This window comes from Vanellus vanellus (assembly GCF_965231255.1).
Source record: "Vanellus vanellus genome assembly, chromosome: 7".
NCBI classification, from domain to species: Eukaryota; Metazoa; Chordata; class Aves; order Charadriiformes; family Charadriidae; genus Vanellus; species Vanellus vanellus.
The window spans coordinates 32941366-32963214 of record NC_138912.1 but is presented as its reverse complement, the minus strand read 5'-3'; the positions used below and the strand labels follow the sequence as shown (position 1 = coordinate 32963214).

The following is a 21849-nucleotide window of genomic DNA, read 5'->3' as shown; positions in this document are numbered from 1 at the left end:
CTGTTCTTGTTGAGTTTGCCCAGAATCTCTTCGTGATGATAATTTCTGTTAAGTACACATTATTAACAGTGTTACTACCATGTACTGTATAATGAACCTCAGTTCATTATACAGTAGTAAGTGTAACATTGGAGGTCTGTAAATATAGGTTCTATATGCACTAGTGTCTTGATGAAACCCGCACTTTATCTTACAGATATTTCAAGATGACATTGCTGACATCGACTTTCGTATTATGTTTCCCAAGTAGATAGCACTGGGAAATACTCAAAGGGAATTAACATATGGCCCAGCTATTACAAAGACTTCGTATTCACAGTCGTGTTTCCTAGCATTGAGTTGCCTCAGCATGGTGTAGGAATGTATAATTAGGGAAACATAATGAAATGTGCTGTTGACAGAGAAGTATGTTTGGCATCTCAAATTCCGACCTTCTCTGACATCATTAGACTTCTGAAGTTCTGACACAGATGGTCAAGTGGCTTATCTCGGTTTATTAGTTAGCACTCTGATGTACCGTTTTCATATTGTGCTTTTTTAATGTTTTTGCACAGCAGTGAGAAATGTTTTCAACTTTCTTATGTATTTGTGGCCACTATAATTTATTTGTCGTGCTCATTAAGTTTCTAGCAGTAGAAGAAAATAATGCTTATTTATACTAATTTGGAAGATCAAAAAGTGGCATAGAAACAATTTATCAACAAACAAACCAAAGCTGGCTCTCAAACACACCTACATTTTGCGGAATTGTTTAAAAAATACATGTTAGTGAAAAATCTTCTAGTTCCTGGAAAAATGTAAATTAATGGAAACAAAAAGAAGTAAAAACATACAGGCAGTTTGTTCCTCTGAAATGTTAAATCTACATTTCCTTTAAATAATTTCCATTTCTCTGTGAAGCTTTTCCATAGCTGCTTTTGATATTATTCACAATGCCCTTGTATGTATGTTTCTCTATTTTTTCCTGTAAATACATAGAATACTATACGTAAACAAAATAATTCAGGTAGGACTTGGAAATATAACAGAAACAGGTTGTTCTGTCTCAAGTATTCAATCTTTCCTGTACATTGCTCGTGTTGTAGAAAGCGCACATTAAACATTCTACATTCCTACAGGGGAAGTCATTTATTGACTTAGGAGGGAAAGTATGAGATAAAAATAGCTAATGTTCTGTGTCACAAAAAAACCCCCTTAAAATATACTTAGCTCTTTCCGCCATTTGTAATAAAATACAGAAGTCTTTTGTGAACACTATAGGAAGATTGCTGAAGAACAGTTGGAGCAACAGTTTAGATAAATGCCTAGTAACGTTCTTCCTTTTCACCTATACATCTCTGACAAAGCATATCTAATAAATGGTAGCCAGCAAAGGAATAGGTTTCCAAATGAATATTGTTTAGCAGTGTATTGATAATCTGTATGCAAGTATTCAGTTAAGTATTTAAGTATTTGATTTCACCCAGTGAGAAATAATTAGTAAAACACTTATTTTTCAGTATTGATCCCATGAATCATCTTTAGGTGTAGCTGTTAAATCCAAGAAAAATCGGCATTTCTGTTTTAAGAAAAGAAGGGGGTGTGAGTGCCAGTGTCTGATCTTGGGCCTTAAAGCTATGGCTTTTATTTGTGGGATATGGAAAACAGAGCTCGAGTTAGAGCTGTATAACCATTAACAGTTTCCTTAGACCTACTTTGTGTTATGATTGCTTGGTATTAATAAGTTTCGCTTTCTTTGAATAATGAAGTAAAATGGAGTCTGGGTTTTCTGATCAAGTACTGCACTTTGTTGCCTGATGGGGCTTTTCAGTAGCATGGTGCTAGCAGCATCTGACTGCTCAGTAAGCTGAATATTTTCCAGCCTTGACCTCTTGAGTTTTTCCTACTGTTGGTATTCTTAAAGGAAGAGGGGTCAGTTCCTGTCTTTTTAACACTGAGTTGACTTGCCCACACTGACAAAAAGGACTGTAGTCCTTTTTCCTTAGTATACCTGACTGACTGTATATAATATGTATAATTCCATTTAGTACTAACACTTTACTATGTTTTTCTTGTAGTATTAGTACACTCATATAACATGACAGTTTGTTAGTCGCTCTAGAAACAGCTTTATATGAACCATAGCCCTAAAGACAAAGGGCAGCAGAGCTTAGTGCTGATAATAGTAGTATATTTTAAGTTTTGTTGGTCCAAAAAGTCAAGAGAACATACATTCCCCCCCTCTTCCTTTCAATGATATTACAATGGCATATGAGAGCTAAAATCGGGTGATTTAACGTCTCTTCACAAAGCTGTTTTGAATTCTAAGTGAGCAAAGTAATTTAGTTTTAAAATGCTTCCAATTGGGAAAAAGGCAGGATATTAACGAATAGAAAAATCTTTGGAGTATTCCATAGACATCAGGCAGAAAAACGTTTTAATCTATCTTTGTTTCATCTAGCACTGTGATTGTATAGATGGTCCCAAGTAAGGCTCTAAAGAGAGGAGGCTTCTGATAACATTGGATATGTGTACAATGCAAAAGTAACAAAGCTTTGAAGTTAACTTTTCATGACGGTAGGGTAAAAGAAATAAAAGGGAAAGCAGCTATATCTCACACTTTCTTTCTTGCAGGATATCTTGAATAATCTTGATTCATGTGATCTTGAAGATGATGATCTTATGCTTGATGTGGACCTGCCTGAGGACCCACCTCATGACAAAGGTTACTAAATTAGCCAAGCGATGTTGTTGTGAAACTGCGTTATGGGCTTAAGAGGCTTTTGAGTTACATTGTTCTGACTTCTGCTCTAATAAGCCAATGCATTCTTCAAATTGCTTTTTCTTTAATTAAAAGCTCTTTCTTTTCTGAAGTGTAGGAAGTGTGATATTTCTGTTCCCCCAAACAACTCTTGCACTTGAAGAATTCTAAAGTTAGAAATTTACTACCTTTTATAAAAACGCAACCTTGTTGCACACTGTTTCTTTAAATTATTTTAGTAGAATAAATTTCAAACATTTAAGCTACTCCTTCAGTCTCATGCTTGCAGCTATATTTGAAAATGTTGAAACAGCATTTTTTCAGCTTTGGTGAATGGCAATGTAATTAGTTTTGAGATAATTATTTGTTTTCTTCTACAAAATTACAATATCTCCTAATACATTTTATACAATTTAGGGTAACAGAAGCCTTAAGATTTAAGGTGTGTTTTTTCAAGGTGTCTTTTAGGCACTCTTGTTTTCAGTGAAGATGCTGGCAAACTTTTCACAGGGAGGATAGTGGTACCTAGATGCCACTAAAATAATACAAATCCGGACTAAAATGAACTAGGTAAGGCAAATTACTGCCACACTTCCTCAAATCCTGGCCTGGAAAAGTTTGAGGCATTTGCTTTTGGTCGTTCCTGACTTACTGATAAGAATTTTCACTGTTGTGTGAATATGGGTATTAGAGGTAAAGCTAAGTTCAGTGGAGGCTAATGTTATCTTCACATGAACAGAAACATTGAATGTGGAGTGCTGTAATGCCCTACTCTGTACAAACAGGCACTGAAAGGAAAAAGGCTTTCCTTATTTAGGGTACTAGTCAGCTGCCTGTTGAAGTTTGGGGAAATTCAGTTTTTTGAGAGTACCTTTGAATTCTTTAGGTGAAGGCTCATGTGTGCATGTTAGGTATGAAGCCATATTAATAGTAAAAATAGTAGTCTTCCATCTACCACAATGGTGGCTCATCATGGTGGCTCACAGTGTGCACATATGAAGTGCAGTATTCAATCTTTAAATCTCAGAAAAAGCTTTCCAAAGTACTTGTGTGAAAGGTGCTTATTGACAACAGTGGTAGTATTCAGCCTTTCAGCCCAGGTAGGTGTACAATTCTTATTCTTTATTTCTTTTGTTAAATTTTCCGGAACGGATAACAATCCAAGCCTAGGGGATATTCTTTCAGTAAGGGTAATTCTAGTTCTGTTGGGAAAAACTAAGAAACAATTTTAAAGGCTAGATCAATTTCTCATAAGTTTCCTTGTTTATAAAACATGCACTGCATCTGCATCAGTAATTCTGTTTCAAATTATTAATTTAAAAACTGTTAGAAATACATGCATTTTAAAGGTGAATGTTTGCCACAAAACCATAAAAAGTTAATGCTTGCCATCTAATCTACACACAAATGAAATACAATTTTTAATTCACTGCTTTCTTAATTGCATCAATATAATAAACTTTAAATCTACTCCCACTTCTACAGCTAATTATCAATAATGTTTGTGTAGCTGGAATATGTTGTACGACTATGACAATCGGCTGTATAAGCTGCTGATTCAGGAAAAGGAACTTTTTGAGATCAATATTAGCTAATTACTGTTATTTTTGGTATTTCTTAAAAGTTGGGTTTCTATATAAAATTAATGTGGCATAAACTGGGGGTGTCTGCTATAGTCGCTTCTTATCTTGAAATCATTGCATTTTTAGCAAAGAGGATCCAAAAAGAAAAATTGAAAACTGCCTTCAGGCTTTCCCTTAAGTAAATGTGACCACCTGAAAATGCAAATTTTCTTTGTTGTTAATACCTATGTCTGTACTCAATGTCTCAATTTCATTTTCCAAAGCTGAAAATTGTAATAATAAAATTACTTATAAAGTTAAGGGCTTATTTTTGAATAGACCCACTTGAATTTTCATGTGTTATGAGCTGTAGAAGGATGCATCTAAAGGAAAATAAATGTTCTGTTACTTTGGGTGAACAAGCTTTTCTTGCCTAATTTTTTGGTTATTGAACTAGGTCATTAAAACTGAATTCTAGATATGAGTACTCATTATAATAATATTTAACAGCACTTTTTGCCAACACTTTTTTTGTAATTACATGACTTCACTGACGTCAGCCTCTTAAGACTTTCCAGGTCTACAGAAACTCCCCTTGTTTCACTTTGGAGTCTGGGATGCCGCTTGGACTCTATTTATAGAAACAGTTCTAGCTCAACAAGTATGCAGTGAGTGAGGATGGCAGTTTTAAATCACAGGGTAAAACTGGGCTCACTTCCCAACAACACGCAGGCTGGGAACTAAGCAGGAAGGAAGGCCTGTTTATGAGCGTCTTATGCGCAACTATGTCTGAGTAGGCAGCCGAGCAAAACAATGTTCTCTTGTGTAGAGATATTCTCCTAGCAAAGGACTGACAATGTGAGGAAAAAAGCTCCTTGGGTAAGTGAAGGAGAAAGCGCGATGGCAGAATAGCAGTTTAGGACTTATGTTGCTGTGTCTAACTGCACGGATAGCAGTTGTTTTGGCTTTGTTTCTAGTGGTTTACAAGTTGTTGCCAAATATAGCTTTTGTTCCCTTAAGAAGTTTGTGGAATCTGCTTTGCTTTGCAGAAGTTAGTGTTTTAAAGAGATTATTTTATTTGCATGTTTTAAATCATGCTTGTTGTCCCAGTAAATAAAGATTAAATGTCTCAAGCTTAAAAACAAACAAGATGAATAGAACGAAGATATATTTTTATTTTAAGTAATGAAACTGTTCTGTTTTGGAATGAAGTACATTTCTTAAAATGTCTCCTTTCTGTGTTTGAGTGTTGTTTGAACTTTTTTAAAGGCCTGAAGATACTGTCAGTAAGAAAGACAGGAAAGTGTTACTCTGGGATTTTTTCCTTCCCCATAGCTGTACCTTCTCCAAATGATTTTCTACTTAAACTGAAAATATTGTTAAGGCTGAATTCTGTAGTTTGTTACAGATTACCTTTATTCTTGTAACAAGTTTATATGCTGGTAAAAATGTGACATCATAACAGAAGCCTGCTTGACAGTTCTAAAATGCTTATTTTTTTGGATCAGTTTAAAAAAAAAAATAACCCCCCACATATTTTACTCTGCATCTATTACCAGCCTGAAGTAAATATTTTATTTACAAGGTCTTAGGAACAAATTTCACAATTTTTTTTTTTTTTACTTTATGCTTTCTGTAGAGGAATGTGAAAATATGAGCCGTTATGATAGACAAGACAGAAATGCTCGGCAACATCAGGAAGGATTCTGGAAAAGAGCACCACAACAGCGATGGAATACACAGGATCACTATCATCTTGGCCATACTGATCACTATATCCATGGTAAAAATGATTTGAACAGGTAAAGGACTTGTCTCTCTTCTCCCGAACAATTAGAATACTGTGATGAGAAATCTCTTTTGGAACTGAAGGGTCTCAAGTCATACTGAGTACAAGACACTTTTCAGAGTAGTTGTATGTCTATAATTAGCATGTCTGAGTGGGAGCATCACTGAGATTTATAACTTTCTTTTCAAAACTTTTGCTGCTGTCACAGTTGTTAATCCAAATATTTGTTACTTGTGTTTGTATGATATAAAAGCTTGACTAAATTACCGTGTGTTCCACAGAAAAACATTACACTGTCTTATTACTTGCTTTTTGTATGTTTGGACAGCTTTTTACTCTATAATTTGTTTTTTAAATTAAAAGTAATCCTAGAGTTCTTATGGGCTAGCTTGAATGACAGAGTTTATAGAAATCCTGATGAGCAAACTGACTTTAGGGTACTGTAGATGTTTCTCTGCGACAGATTTATGCAAGTGGGAAGGAAAGCCCAGCGTTTAAGTGAAATATCATTGACATTTTCTGATTTATTTCTTTTCTGCAATATGTCACAGTATATGAATATAGCCCATGTTAACACTTTCTTTTTTAGTAAATGCTCTCTAGCTCTAGGTTGTCATCTCTGTGGTGTTTTATTTTTTGTTGTTGTTATTTTGTTTTTGGGGGCTTTTTTCTTTTTTGTAGGGGATCAAACTACCTAGAATCTCCTATTGGTCACTTTGAAAGCTATGGAGCACCAAATTTTTACCAGGCTCCTAGACAGCTGGTGGGCTTAGCAGAGAATACTGTGATGCTTGATGAAATGACCCTTCGGCACATGGTCCAGGACTGCACAGCTGTGAAAACTCAGTTACTGAAACTGAAGAGACTACTGCACCAGGTGAGCTGTTTAAATGGAACAAAAGCAGTAAAGCATATTGGAGAGTGAGCCTAGATGGGCTAATGTTCTGTTGGGCTTTATTAGGCTATTGTCATCTCCTTTATACATTGAATTACAGTGTTGAAGAAAGTGTGCATTCTTTATTGCTATTTAAAATACTATTTTTCCTGCCTTTTTTTTTTCAGCACTTTACTGACTGCAAAAAATATTAAATATTCTTATTCTGCTTCTCTGAGGAAATAATGCTAAATTAAAAAAAAACACCAGTGGATGTGAAGACAAGCTTTTATTTAATAAAATCCAAAAAAGCTAGGAGAAAAAAAATTAAAAATATTAAAATCGATCCCATTGATCGAACTTGCATTCGGCAAGTCAATGTTAATAGCTTTTTCTTAAGGCTTTGTTTTCCTCATTCTTTTCATCTTTTCTGTGTGTTTTGACAAGAAGCTTAGCAAATCCTGCTGGGTCACCTCTGTTGGATGTGCTCAAATTTGACCTTTCTAGTGTATGAAGTGACTGAATTTTCCTAAAGCTTTTAAGGAGCTTTTTAATTTCACCTCAACACTTGGCAAATTGTGGGAGTTGGTAAACTGCTGGATGACTGGGCAGAAGTATGGCTATTCAGATAAAAAAATTCCTTTGCTACCTTAAAAAAACAAACAAACAAAAAACAAACAAACAAAAAAAACCCACCCAAAAGTCCATGCGACTTTCTTTAGAGGCATATACAGATTAGCATTGAAAATAATGTGTATGATGTATTTAATACTAGATTTACTGCTGTTCTTTTCTAACAGGATAATGTGATGGAAATAAGTTTGTGCTCTAAAGTAAGACAGGAAAACAAAACACGGCAAAACAAAAAGCAAATCAACCTTGAGGCTAATTCAAGGGTATGACTGTGCCTTTTAGAAATGTGAGCATTTGCTTCCCATGGTAACTGAGAATACTGGAGATGTTTTTCTACTGACAAAATCAGAAATACAATTGCAGCAAAAATAATGTAGTGTCAGAGAGGGAAGGTGTGTTCTTAGAACCTAATGTCTGAGTAGTGGGCTGCATAATCTGTGCCTCCTAACAGCCTCAAGCATGTAGTTGGTACATGAGACAGCAGGGAAAACTTTATCCAGAGCTTTTAACGCCTTTAACACAAGGACAATTAAACAACTAAATAGGTGATCTGTGTATGTGTAGTTCATTGTGTAAAGGCTGGCATGTTATAGCCAAATAGTGTGTGGCCCTGCAGAACATTGTATTTTAAATCTTAGTCTAGTTTATAATAGACTTTTCTAAGAGGTTACAGAATACAAACCTAGCCTCAAGTAGCTCGGATGAAGTCCGAATATATATGTTCTTCAAAGTTTGCTGCTTCTCTTGCCAAAGGCTTGCTCTTGTCCCCCTTCCTGTAATAGTGGGTTTTGTAATAACAAGTATTGTTCTTCCCTTCAAACTTTGTCAAGCATACTTCTCTGTTTTCCTGTCCTTACCCCCGCCCCAATTTTGACTCTCTGCTTCCAAAACTCATCACTGGACTTCTGAATGTTTATTCTACTCTCCTGTGTATATTCCAACCTTTTAATCAAACAATATGGTACTGATGTAAAAGTAAATAACCTGTTAGAGGGGGAAACTTTAGACCTTTACTACATTTATTTACTAAACAATTAGAGTAAAACTTCCGTGAAATGCTTTTTCATTATTTGTAAGTGCTAAACCTTTCCTGCAAATATTGAGCTTTATACTAACAGAAATGAGTAAAAAAATATTGAACTGTAAAGAACAGAAATGTAATTTTGAAAACAATTACATGAACTTCAGCAGTCTGATCATTGAACTAGTACTTGTTCTCAGACTGGGACATGATGGGCCTCTTACAAAATGTGAAAAAGCAAGATACAAAGCTCCTTTCAAACACTAGCTTTAGTAAAGGAAGTGGAAGTTCTTATATTTGCTTCACATATATTATACATTTAAATGTATAAGTGTTACCTTTTTCCAGGTATTATTTAACTTGGATAGGTAAAATAGAGCTATAGTCAGGTCTTAGGCATGAGGTCTCACAGGAACAGTTATAGTAAGATAATAAGATATAGTAATTAGGTAATTGTATAAAACTGAATTTAATCAGCTGTAGTGTGGCTTACTGTAGAGCATAGCATGTAATGAATGTACCTAAGCAGATTCCTGTGGCCACTTTATGTGCCATACTGGATTCGTTGCTGTGACTATAGCTCACATAACTGTATATAAATTATCTTGAATATTACTGGCAACATAGCTGCAACAGCATGGGTTTGATGTTGTGTTCCTAGTTCTTGGAAAAAAAAAAAGTAGTTATTTGAGTAGCCTAGCCTTTTCTGACCTCCACGTGACCAGGTGAACAGTGCCAGCAGTACACGTGCTGTCTGCTTACCGCTCACATACTGCCATCTTGATGTATCTTCAGACAGCGAAATCGGCAATACGAGTCTGTCTCATGCAGAGTTTTTAAAATTTTCACTGTAGTAAGTATAACAGTCTCTGATTTTGCAGTAATGTTATACTTATATGGAGCAAAAAACGTACATTCTTTTTGTATTAAATGCAGTTGTAATTATTTACAGGGTGTTGTTGAACTACTGGTGAATGTTCTCACTTAATGTTTAACTGGAGCACCAACTTTGTATTGTAAGGAGTCTAACTCTAGTAATAATTGACATCTAAATGTTAATGCCTCTTAAACATTGACTAATGTACTTCATTTGCATGCTTAATAATAAAGACGCTTTCTTCTGATCTTAAATTTCTTCCTTCTCCTCCTCAGTTTCTTAAACTTGCTGCTCTAGGTTGAGGCTACAGGTTCTTCTATGTGTGTTAGAACACCCTTATTTAAATAAGAATGGTACTATTTCTGATGCCCTAGAGCCTTTGAACTAGTCGAGGAGGAGGATTGACTGTCCTCTGTAGTAACTTCCTCTCCAGACTGGCAGGAATGATTTGCAACCACCCTGGCTTATCTCAGATAAGCACTTACTGGTGTTTTAAGGAGGACTGAAGCATGAAGAGGCTCACAGAACTGAGAGGTCTGTGAAGCCCTTATTTCTGGGGGAGGCAAGTTTTAATAAAAATGTTTCTTTTCTACTTACTTTCATGAATGGAGAAGAAACTCTATTTTTCAAGCACAAATCTTCATTGTAACTTATCAGATATGACTAGGCCACTTGTATGAAAAGGTATGAATGAAAAACCGAGTCTGTAGTGCGAAATTAAATGCACCAATGTATTTTTGCTGAGGCTTTAGATTACTAAGTTGCTTGCGTACATTTGAAGTACATATTCGTTGTGGGTTTTTTTTCCCCTGCATCTGGTGAGATCTGTAAGAGATTTTTTGTTATAAGAAGCCTGAAGACCAGGAAGAAAGATTTAATTAGTGAAATACAAAGATTTCTTTGTGTCGTGTATTAAGTTGCATAAATTGCACTTACAGTTCTTTTTTTAGCCACAAAATAGTTCACCTCAGTGACTTAACAGCGCTTGAAAGAAACTGAACCAAAGAAATCAACAAACAACAGCAAATAAAATCGGCAAAATTTAAGTTTAAAAGTTGGTTAGCTGTTGGTCTGCCATTATAATGGCATTTGACACTGGGCAATGGAAACTGTATGATGCTCATTTGTAGCGATACTTGAACGAAACCACAGTCAATGTGAAGTAGTCAGCAAGTAAATAGCACCCTCTACTTGATGGACACTTAAAGAATTTTCTGTTTGTATCTTTATAAAAATACTTTTAGCAAAGAGACTATTCAAATGAGTAATTTGTACCAAAGAAAAGTTTGACTTGGGAATCAAAGGCTAGACCTTGATAAAACTTTAATAAACCTTGATGAACTTCAGAAATGTTTATCTAGCATTTTTCAGCTGCTTCGTGAACTGTAGATGCTGGAATGCTGAAAGAATTTTAAAGATTAATTTATTAGTATGCGATTAGTAGTATATTCTTTTAAAACACTGCATGTTAAAAGGCAGCTTATGCTGTTAGGGAACCGCAGGATATTTGCCAAAAAGGTGTTTGCTTCTAATGGGTTGATTTTTGTGATAGAAGAATTTAAAATATCTTAGTATAAGGAAACCAACTATTGGCATTAAGCTTTTAGCTTTATATCTTCCTCTGAGGCAATAGTGGAGATCTCTTCTGAGAGAGAATACGGTTTATCTTGTCTTTTGTATTCTTCTAGAAGTTCTATAGTTTTGCTTTAGTTAAAAGCACATGTGAAATAAAGCCTGCAAGTAATATCACCTGAAGAAATTAAGGGGAAAAGGAGAGAGGGACAGGGTAGACAGCAAGAATAGCTGCACCGTCTGTAGGCTGTATAGAAGGTGCCCGTTTATAACATTGAAATGTGTTCCAGGGACTATTATGGTGTGTTTAGTGATAGACCTTGACATTTCTTTCAGTTGTATTTTTGTCTCCTGAGGGAATAGGAGCAAATACAAGCAAATGTGGTGGTTTTTTGAGCTGCTGAACTGCTTATCAGCAGAAATACTGCAGTGTTCAAAGCCCAACACTCTATACACAGCAGTTTACCGACTATAATCAGCACAGAAGGTTAGAAAGGTAGTGAAGTTTTTTATTAGGCCATTCTCGACTAAATACTTGTATTTGATACACTTCTTCATGAATAATAATCTGTCACCAAATAAAAATTAATGTTTAGTATTCTGTTTACCAAAAGCAATGTCAGTCCCTTGGAATTTGTAAGGTGAAGCAAGCACAGGGATTTGTGTCATTTATACTAAAGATTTCACACTTGTAAAACATTGGCATGAGAGCACATTAAGTAGAACCACTCAAGAATAGAGGTTTCAATTTGTGGCTGTTTGGGTGAATTGTGGTGTACCTGTCACAGCCAGGGTGGAGGGTCATTCCCATAGCCTTTAGCTCATGTTCTTAAGTTGGATTAAAAATGACAGATACCAAGTTGAGAATATGATCAAGTGCTTCCGTTGGACTGTAATATTTGGGAGTAGGTATGTAAAAATGTTTGACATGTAGAAAATTAATTGTCCAGAGAAATGAGGTGCATGATAGTGTATACACTTGGGGAAGAAAGTACATTTCAGAGTTGTATTTGTAACTCTGAGTTCATCCTAAAACAATAACATCAGCTGGTCTGTAGTAAATTAGTTTTTAAGAAACTTAAGAAGGTATTAATTTTCTCAGCAGATACATTTTGAAAAGGAATATGAAGCTGAAATAATATTTAGCATGAGATGGGGCTACTTAGAGTCATGCCTGTAAAGCTTTAGGCATTCTTCTGGATTTGTTGTATAGGCACTATGCTGATAAAAACTAAAATGTTGTCAGAGACATGATGAATTATATCTCTTCAACAACGTTTTGAAGACAAGTGTGTTAAGTTTAGTTTTTTTCAGAGCAACCTTTTGGTCTTTGAGTATTCTAAAAGTGTTTGAAGGGAATTTGTGTGTGGATATTTTTTTTTTTTTTTTTTTTTTTTTTTTTTGCCCCACCACAAACACCTGTTTTCTTTATGTACCTGTTAGTAAACTTAGCATGATTTTGTAAGTCTTGCTGGGGTATTTTGTAATGGTTTCTGATTCCAGGGTTGCTGTGATTTCTACAAGCCGCTACAAAAAAATATCTTGAGGCATGTGATTACCTCAGCTTATTACATAGGGACTACTCAAAATGGGCCAAAAGCTGAAGTGTATGCTGTTGTCTTCAGACCAGCAAAAAATTTCCAGTAAATGTGATTGAGTTGAAAATTGCTGTGGACTGGTAGCATTTCAAATGGACGGCTGATGCTCATAGTAACAAGAAAAGGACTGTGAAATAATCAGTCACTGGCATATTACTTGGCTGTTTCTTGAGCTTATTCTTAATTAAACATTGCATGCAAATATACATATGAATTTGTATCAAGTTAAAATAATCACTTATAACTGAAGACTATCCCTACATAACTAATTAAACATTGCAACATTAGTCCTCTGTCAGTTTACATACTGCATGTTATTTTCATGCCTAAATGGCCAGTAATGTTTAAAATTAACTGCACCAGGTTTGCCAGAATGTATGTTTTGAGTTTTTTTTTTTTTGCAATGTTTTGAATTTGGGAAATAGTTAATATTTGTAACTATTTTTTCCTTCTAATGCTGCTGTTTTTCAAAAGCAATGTTCTGCTAAGGAAATTAGTAAAATGTTTTGTTGCTGCTTATGCTTCCAAGTAGAACTGACTTTTCAATGCATTTGATAAGCATTTGTGTTTGATATGACTATTCTGACTTACTGTTTTTGTAAGCATCTTTTACATTTGACACAAATGAGACCGGTCCAACTGCCTTAAAGACATGATTATATTATAAATAATGTATTCTACTATTGTAAAAATGTTAGGTAAAACCCAAGAGCTAGCAGCTTTTTATATTGCCTATTGCAATGTGATGATAAGCTTTATAAAGCTTATTGTAACTCTACCAAAAGGTCATATGTTCTTTCCAAGGTTCCAGAATTTGATGATATCATAGCATATAATTTCTAGGCTACCCAAAATAGCATGTGCATGTAGTAAGTACAATTTGTTTGCTAATTCTATTGTCTTTTTGCTAATTCTAACCTATTATTTGGTGGGTTTTTTTGTACATAGCCTTATTCTGCTATTTTTTTTTTCTACTTTCCCATCTCATTTTAGCAGTATGATGAGCAAGAAAAAGCAAAACAAGAAAAGTTGCAAAGATTAATCCTAGCATATGTTTATAATAGGATGCTTAAGTTCCCACTGATACTGTTAGAACTTGATTATTATTTTTTTTTTGGTTGCACTGAGTTCATTATATGTATTAAGATAATTAAAACAGTGATTAGGGAATTGGTGCACATGAACTTTGTTCTTGCTTTGCTAGTGAATAGTAACCAGGTATGGCATAGGACTGGAGTACTTGATTTAAATTGCCAGAGAATGTGTGACATACTTTCTTTGCAATTAGGTCATAATCTGCAGTTGTAGAATGTTTTATTGCTCCACTTATATGCATTTTAATGGAAATAAAAGGTATATCAGAGGTATCAGTGATCGAGCTTTTAAAAGCCATGCAAGATACTTTTGTTTGCAATAGTTTGTCTTGTTTTCTGTATTTCCATTCCCGTGATTACTCCTTCACAATTATAACTGTGACCGTCTGTACCCTGTCTTGTGAAAGCATGTATTTGTTTGTATAGTTGTTTAAAATAACAAATGTTGATGGAAATCTGTTAATTGCTGCTCATTTCTTCTAGCATTTTAAAAACGTTTTGGATTAAAAACGTGTGTTTATTATATTATTGTGCAAAATATTTCAAAACACTGTATTATAACTAGTTCATAACAGACTGTAAACTGCTTCTTCATCAGCCTGCCACATGCTGGCAATCTGCCCAGAAGGGACAAGCAGTTACTTGTGAATTGAATACAACTGTGTGTTGGACAATGTAAACTGAAATACTTGCTATGTTAAGGAGTGAGAAGCCTTGAAATTTGACTGCTTTCACAAGTAATAGTCGCTTTTAAAAAGGGGGGGGGGGGGGGAGCCAAGAAGTATAAAAAAAGCAAACAAAAAAGAAAAAGGGAAGAAAAAAAAAAACACAACAAAACCAACCAACCAAAAAACCCCTAACACCACCAATAAAAAAAAAAGCCAAGAAAAACCCACCACAAAAAAAAAAAAAAAAAAAAAAACAAAACCAATAACAACAAAAAAACTCCCCCAAAACCGCCCACCAACACAACTACTTAAAATTAAATTTAAATTTAACTATCTGTAGTATAGTAAAAGCAATTTGGAACTGTGTGGTAATTCTTAGTACTTTTATCTTTAAGTCTGGTGATGGTTGTGCATGTTTTGGCTGCAGGTAATCAGTGACTTTAGGAAAAAGTAAAAATTGAATTGTTAAAAGTTCATCAACTTTTTTTGCATCTGTACAATCTTATTGATGTTTCTCTGCAATTTTTTTAAATGTATAAGAAATACTTTTTATGGATTAAAAACCAAAATGGATACCTCATGGACATGAAGAACATAAATAGGTCTGTTGTGGTTTTTTTCCCTTAATTGAACTTTAGCATTTGAGCTGTGGTTCTGCTCTCGTGGTTTTGGGGAGTTGCTGGCTCAGCCTCAGTGGTTTTAGACAGGTTTTGAGACAGGCTGCTCTTATATTCTACAAATGCAATCTTAGGCAGTGAGGTCATTGGGTGAAGAAACACATCCCTAAGAACCCTAAAAAATATGGGATACTACTGTAAAGCAGACAATTAATTAATTGTTTTCTTTAAGAAGGTAGCAGATGGAGGAGACAGGGGAGTGGGGGGGGAATTGTCTTTACACCGAGGGAACAGGGGTTATGATTTTCTACTGCCATAAAATAACTGTGTTGTACTGTGGGTTTGCATCACACTGAGATTGGACACAATGTCACAGTACAAACCTCAGAACATATCACAAGAATACACCATTAGTTGTTCAGTCTGTGATGTGGCTCTGTAACCAAACTGAACTGTTTCAGGGTTGAGCACCACAGGTTTGGAGTGCTGCGCATAATGGCTGTGTGAGTTTTTGTCACGTGAGTGCTTCAGTACATATCCAGGCAATTGCCTTTTGGCATCTTTGCTGGTTATTTCTGTTTCTGCTGCCTGTACTTAATTTCAGTATTCATAACTGTAAGGGGGAGAATATTTTTGTGTGGTTCCAATTTTTATCTGATGGCTGTGAATTAATTTTCTATTAGTCTACCCAGTAAAAATGTTGCTTTTTGAGTTAAGAATTTCTAGCTGAAATATTTTAGCTGTATATTTTGATATTGCTCAGACATGTTATTTGAACGGATACTGAAGGAAACGAAGCTTTTAAAATCACAAAGCATCCTTCCCCATATAACATGTTTGAACACCATGGCCAGTTTTTACCAGATCTTTGCATAAAATCAACACACTTTGACATAGCTGCAGCTGTTCCTGCATCTTTGACAGGAGGAAGGCTGTTCATGGCCCTTGTTTGGGCACTGTACACATGCTGCAGCAAGGAAGGCTTTCTATCAGGGAAAAGAAAGGAAAATTCACAGTGAGAGAGGTCAGACATTGTACAGTTCAGCAGAGAGGTGGCGTGACTCCATCCTTGAAAGCATGTTTTGAAGGGAATTATTTCAGCAAGTAGCTTGAGCTTTTGTTCTTGTTTTTGTTCTCTGATAGAATGATGAAAATGTGTCACTCCAGGACATCCCACTCTCTGTTCCAAGTCCAGAACCACAAGAACCTGAGTTAACTTTTAAGGTAAATGACACTGATTTACTCTACAGAAAAAGAGATACAAACATGTTTCTGTTTAAAAAAAAAAAAAAAAAAAAAAAAAAAACACAACCCAAAAACTTCTGTGTCACTTTGAAGTAGTGCTTCTTGCTTCTTTCATCTATTTAAATGCAACCTAGCGAATGTTAATGTACTTCCACCTTTTCAGTTTTATTAAAATGGAAGGGTTTCTTTGACCTTTTAAAATACATACTTAAAAATGCTAGCATTGTTTAAATAATTAAAATAACTTTGCCATTTGGTATTTGTAGCAGTCATGTGGGAATTTATATCTGTAGAGTAACTTCTTTCAAACATCTTCTTGGTAAGTTTTAGAATTTGAAAGGACAATTTTTGCTTTGAAGTGTAATCATACCATACTTATTCAATTACTTGCTCTGTTTCATTGCATTTATTGTTGACTTCAGTTTAAAATATCTTTCATTTAAAGTAAGTTTTCCCTGAGATAACGTAGGTATTGCAGATGTAACTTAAAAACAACGTGAACCCCATAAAGTCAAAGATGTGTTTATTGTTTTAGAATGAGTATTAAAGGAAGAAGGAATCACAATGGATATTCCAAAAAGGATCATCCTTTATGATCACAGACTTGTAATGTAGTTCTTTCTACAGTGGTAAGGCTTTATAGCATTGCTTGAGGCTTTTATTGTAAAATCAGTATAGAAAGATCTCTATTCCTGCACTTACGGGAGGAGAACCATACTTGCTGAAGATATAATGAAATTACAAATACTTCTTGAAAGGGAAGAACACTTACAATCTTATTCCTGTTTGACGGTTGTCTGTCCAAATTCTGGTTTTGGGGTTTAAGAGGTTTGCCGAAGCTGTAGATCCATATGCATCATGCTTTAGCAACTCTGGTTTCTACACTGTTAATATATATGCCTTCTTTTATCTTTAATTGTCTGATGTACTTGTGCTTGTCCTCTACAATCACCTCCCTCAAAATCTTAGTCTTGATTCTTAGAGGAAAAAGTACTGCTTTTTAACTTCATTAAAGAAGTGCTAGGTTTAACTGGCATTTTGAGTTGTCACTTCTTTAATTGATACTGGCCTATGGTTTGAAAAATTGCACAACAAATCAGTCTGGGTGTTGTCCTGAAGTAGTAAATAATACCAACTTCAGTGAAACTGAAATAGCAGTTATATGCTACTAAATGGAAGTATGCCCCTTAATTTATGGCCTAGCTATAATGGCACAGTTATACATTAAAATTGCCTTGTGATGAAAAATTATTTTTAAAAAATTCACTCTTGCATACTTACCAGTTTTTTTAGTTTCTGAACTTTGCATAATTATTTTAGGTCTTCTGTTTTTAGTAGGATGTGTTCAAATCAGTTGTGCTGTTTGCATTCAGTAAACACTAGTTATGCTTATGTTGCTAAACGATTTTTTTTCTTGTCTCTATAATTTTATCTTAATGATTTTTAAATAGCAGTTCACTTGACTTTTAAGAGTCAGTATTTCTTGTTGGTGTTGGATAAAGAGGAGTATGGGTAGTGCTTGATGGCTAAGCACATTCACCTGCAAGGTGTCAGTTGCTGGTACAACAGATGAATTACTGCATCAAAAATGCAGCTGATTTACTTATGTACCCAGAAAACTTAGTGGGTCAGCTCAAGTCTGTTAGAGAAACTTCTAGTCAAGTTTCTTCACCCTTTAGGTTGTACGCCTGCAGCCCATCTCACCATGCGAATAAGAGGAGGAAAGCATGTGCTACTGTTGCTGCCGGTCCTCCATGAACTTCTGAAGTAATATGTCCCGTAGAGGTGTTGATTTAGAATGTGTAGCCCTTACAGAAAACCTCTTATTGCTCTCTGTTCTATTGCAGATGGATGATCTACTTAATGAGATCAGGCAGCTTAAAGATGAACTGAAGAAAAAGGATGAAACAATCAACCAATTGGAGCATCAACTTGTAAGTATAATTTGAAATGTTTAGCAAAATCCCAAGTGTACACTGCAGAGTGTAACTTCAGTATGTAATTTGTATGAAGGCTTTAAGAGGGCTAGGTGGCTAATTTTTTAATTGTAACAGAGGTAGATTTGGGTTCTTTTTAGACCCACAGGTCTGTAAAGGTTCTGTTAGACCAAGTCTACACGTTCCAGTGTGTTTGCAGCTCTGCACCTGGGATCTTTAATTCTGTAGGCCAGTCATGATTTGTAGGTGTGGCACTAAGCAAGGGTGCATATATGATTGTTAAATATATATCATTTCCAAAACAAGCTCTTTGCACATAATTCTAGAAGCTGTTCAGAAGTAACAATAAGCAAAGGTAAGGCACTTCATGCTTAAATTACTTTAAAAAATAACAAGTGTTGAGCCTATCACTTTTTTCTTGAAGCTTTTTTGTCATTTTTTTCTGCCTCTCCTTTCCCCTACTGTCTGTTAGTTTAATAAAGAATTCCACCGTAAAACTTAAAGCTAAGCAAGGTAGTATTCAAAGTTGATTTTTTTCTTTCTTTTTTAAAAACCAAACAAACAAAACCCAAAGCATGTTGAATAGTAGGATTAAATTGGCCAAGTGAATAAAAGTTATGGGGGCACTTTCATCATAAATCAGGTTCAGGCAGACACATTAGTCCTCACGTAAAAGTTACATAATGCCTTTTTGCTTTTGCTCTTGTTCTGAGTTAACTTTAGATTTTGCCACGTGCATCTCTGCATTTGGTTTCGGTAAACTCACCTGCTGTGACAATTCTTGTAAAATAGCCCCACATTTTGAAGCTATCAAGCTTCAGATCTTAAAGGTAGGATAGATGACACACCACGAGGTGCACACCATATTTATTATAACAGCTGGAGACAGTCTTGTGTGATCTCTAATGAAATGTTCAGCATGTGCTTTTGTACATATGTGCACTGAAACTGATGTGTGGTCTTCATCCTCTCCCTGTCTAGCATGTGATTGTTCCCTCTAAAACAAAAACGAGAGGTTCAGATTTGGTTTTTGCTCTGCTTCTTAAATGACAGAATTCCAGATCACAGCATACAAGAACATGTTGTCTTGTCTATTAGTATTTTGCAGTAAGTGTTCATTTTTTTTCAGCTCACTTAGTCTCACTCTTACCATCAGCCTTCAAAGATTTCTTCAAGTAAATCTCCTTCCCTGCTAGGTCGTATACCTAACTGCTCTAGTAACTGAAAACTTTGTTGCAACTAAGGAACTCTACTGTAAAGATGGGTAAAACTTATATTTGTTACTATTGTGAGATGACTTAAATTTCTGAAGCACCACATTCTTTAAGTGAATCAAAAACCATTTCAAAAGTTAACATTTATTATAGATTATTTCCAAATATACTTTGGGAAAAGAAGCAGCTCTGCAGCACTGTAAATACTAGTTTCTACAGTTTAATCTTATTGTGCCCAGAAAAGTGGTGGAATCGCCATCCCTGGAGGTATTTAAAAGATGCATAGACGTGGTGCTTAGGGACATGGTTTAGTGGTGGTTTTGGCAGTGTTAGGTTAATGGTTGGACTCGATCTTAAAGGTCCCTTCCAACCTAGACAATTCTGTGATTCTATACTGTCAAGTAATGCACAATATCTGAATGCTGGGCCCTGACTATGCTTTTCAAGAGGCTTAGTTAGTTATTTTCTGACAAATTCTCCTTTCTTTTTTCTCTTTTTTTGGGGTGATTAAGGCTACTAGATGTAACTGCCAGAAAGACAGTCAGAAACCTACAGGGTCAACGTGCACGTATGCTGATAAATTTACGCAAACCTCCTGGAGGAGGAGTTCTGTGAGTAAAACATGCCAATCCTTCTTGGTTATAGCTTTCTGCATTTCATTCCCCAGTTCTATTACTTTTTCTGTCACACAAGTTGGCCTTGTTTAAGAGATTCTGTGCTGTATGCGAGAGTGGTATCCTTCCTACTGTGCATTCCTTACATTCTTCTGCATCCCTTTGATTTAAACATCTATTACAAACCTTTTTTAAGTAATTAAACTCTAGAAGGCTCCTATTAAAATAATCAGCCTTTGCACTATTTCAGTTACAGTCAGTCCAAGCTGTATATCTAATCATACACAAGATATTTTCCTGCATCCTGGCTTTAAAGTCATAGGTATCTGTATTTGATTTTTTTCCTGGTTAAAGTTTCATTGTTGATGTTCTCACATTTGTTGAGAAAAGCAACAGTGTATTCTAAGCTTCAGTTCATAAGTGTAAAAACAAAAGTTAATCTTTTTAATTAAAAAATCTAATTTTATCATTTATTTGAAGAACTTGAGTAATTAAAAAAATTATTGGGTGAAAATCACTTTGACAATGCACATCTTCATTCCCATATGTTGTTGCATGGATCACATTTGCTTCCATTATATAAAACTTACATTCTTCCTGGGACACTAATAGAATATTTAAGATGGGGGAGGGACAACATGTTTAATATTGTATAATGATAAGGATTTACCTTTGAATGATAAATGTGGCTTTTGTCATCACCAGCAAATAGTCTTTGGAATTTGAAACTAGAGGATCCTGAGAGTTGGGTTTTTTAAATATTTAAAAATGGGTTAGACTTCTTGTTTCTTTGTTGTAGCCTGCCTTGATAGAAGATTGTAGTAAAGATAAATCACCTTTACTTTCCTTTTAAAGTTACTCTTTTAAATATATAGTGCTAGGACAGCAATACCACCACATTGTATGATCACCAGTTGCTAGCAAACAGCTTTGTCCTCTTGAGTCCATGCTTTTCAACTGTCTTCTGTCTGATAAAAACCCAAAATAAAAAAGATCATAACCTTAAGTAGCTTTTAGTTTGCTGTGACACCTCTGTTCCAGAAAGTATGTGTAATGTCTTCAATATTTATCAATATTTCCTGTTACTTTGGAGCTTTTGAACACTTGTATTGCTTCTCTTAAGTTTTAATTTCGTATCTGTGATGTTCGTTTGATGTTTTTCTGTGTGGATGCTGTTACTAGGTTAGTGGCTATTGTTGCTTCCATGTTCCTTTTTTCCTATCATTTTCCACATAAATTCAGAAACAGATAAGTAACTCTTGAAAGTCAGTTGCTAACTACAGAAGCTTTAGCTTGAGCAACCTGTGCTATTAATTGGTAAGACAAAGGTAATTGGAGAAAATGGGGAATGTGAGTTTATATCTCAGGTAAAAGTGGTCATTTAGCCCAATTGTCTGCTTTGGTCAGGTTGAAATACATTTCTAAGTTATTCAGTAGTCTTTTGTTCAAAAAGACAAGTTTTTTGTCATTAGGAAATTTGGATTAAGGGAGAATATAACTTAAAAAAACCCCTCTGCTGTATTCATGGTTGAGTGTTTGTGTGTGGATATTTGTATATGTATATATGTGTATGATACATATGTGTGTAGGCCTGTGCTCATTAGATGCACATTATAAACATCTCAGTGTATTTGTCTTCACATGTAAGTTTCTCATGAAAATTTATAAAGGAATTAATTCATTAAGTATTGACCAATTTTCAAAATATACTGCATTTCAGGAACTTCTATTTGTAAATGATAGCTGAAAAGTTTGGGGCAGAATGGTTTATTTTATTATCTTCTTTGCATATTT

General features: G+C 35.0%; 1 protein-coding gene across 3 annotated transcripts in view; it reads left to right on the top strand.

Moving 5' to 3' along the window:
• CCSER2 (coiled-coil serine rich protein 2) overlaps positions 1-21849 on the top strand; it is a gene marked incomplete at its 5' end in the record, with an annotated part of 58252 nt that overhangs the window by 20247 nt on the left and 16156 nt on the right. For all 3 annotated transcript variants that reach the window (XM_082486795.1, XM_082486796.1, XM_082486797.1), the window contains 6 exons: positions 2614-2704; positions 5942-6104; positions 6773-6968; positions 16189-16269; positions 18138-18224; positions 19954-20052. In XM_082486795.1, coding sequence (XP_082342921.1) covers positions 2614-2704; positions 5942-6104; positions 6773-6968; positions 16189-16269; positions 18138-18224; positions 19954-20052 — 717 coding nt within the window. The remainder of the gene's footprint in view (positions 1-2613; positions 2705-5941; positions 6105-6772; positions 6969-16188; positions 16270-18137; positions 18225-19953; positions 20053-21849) is intronic.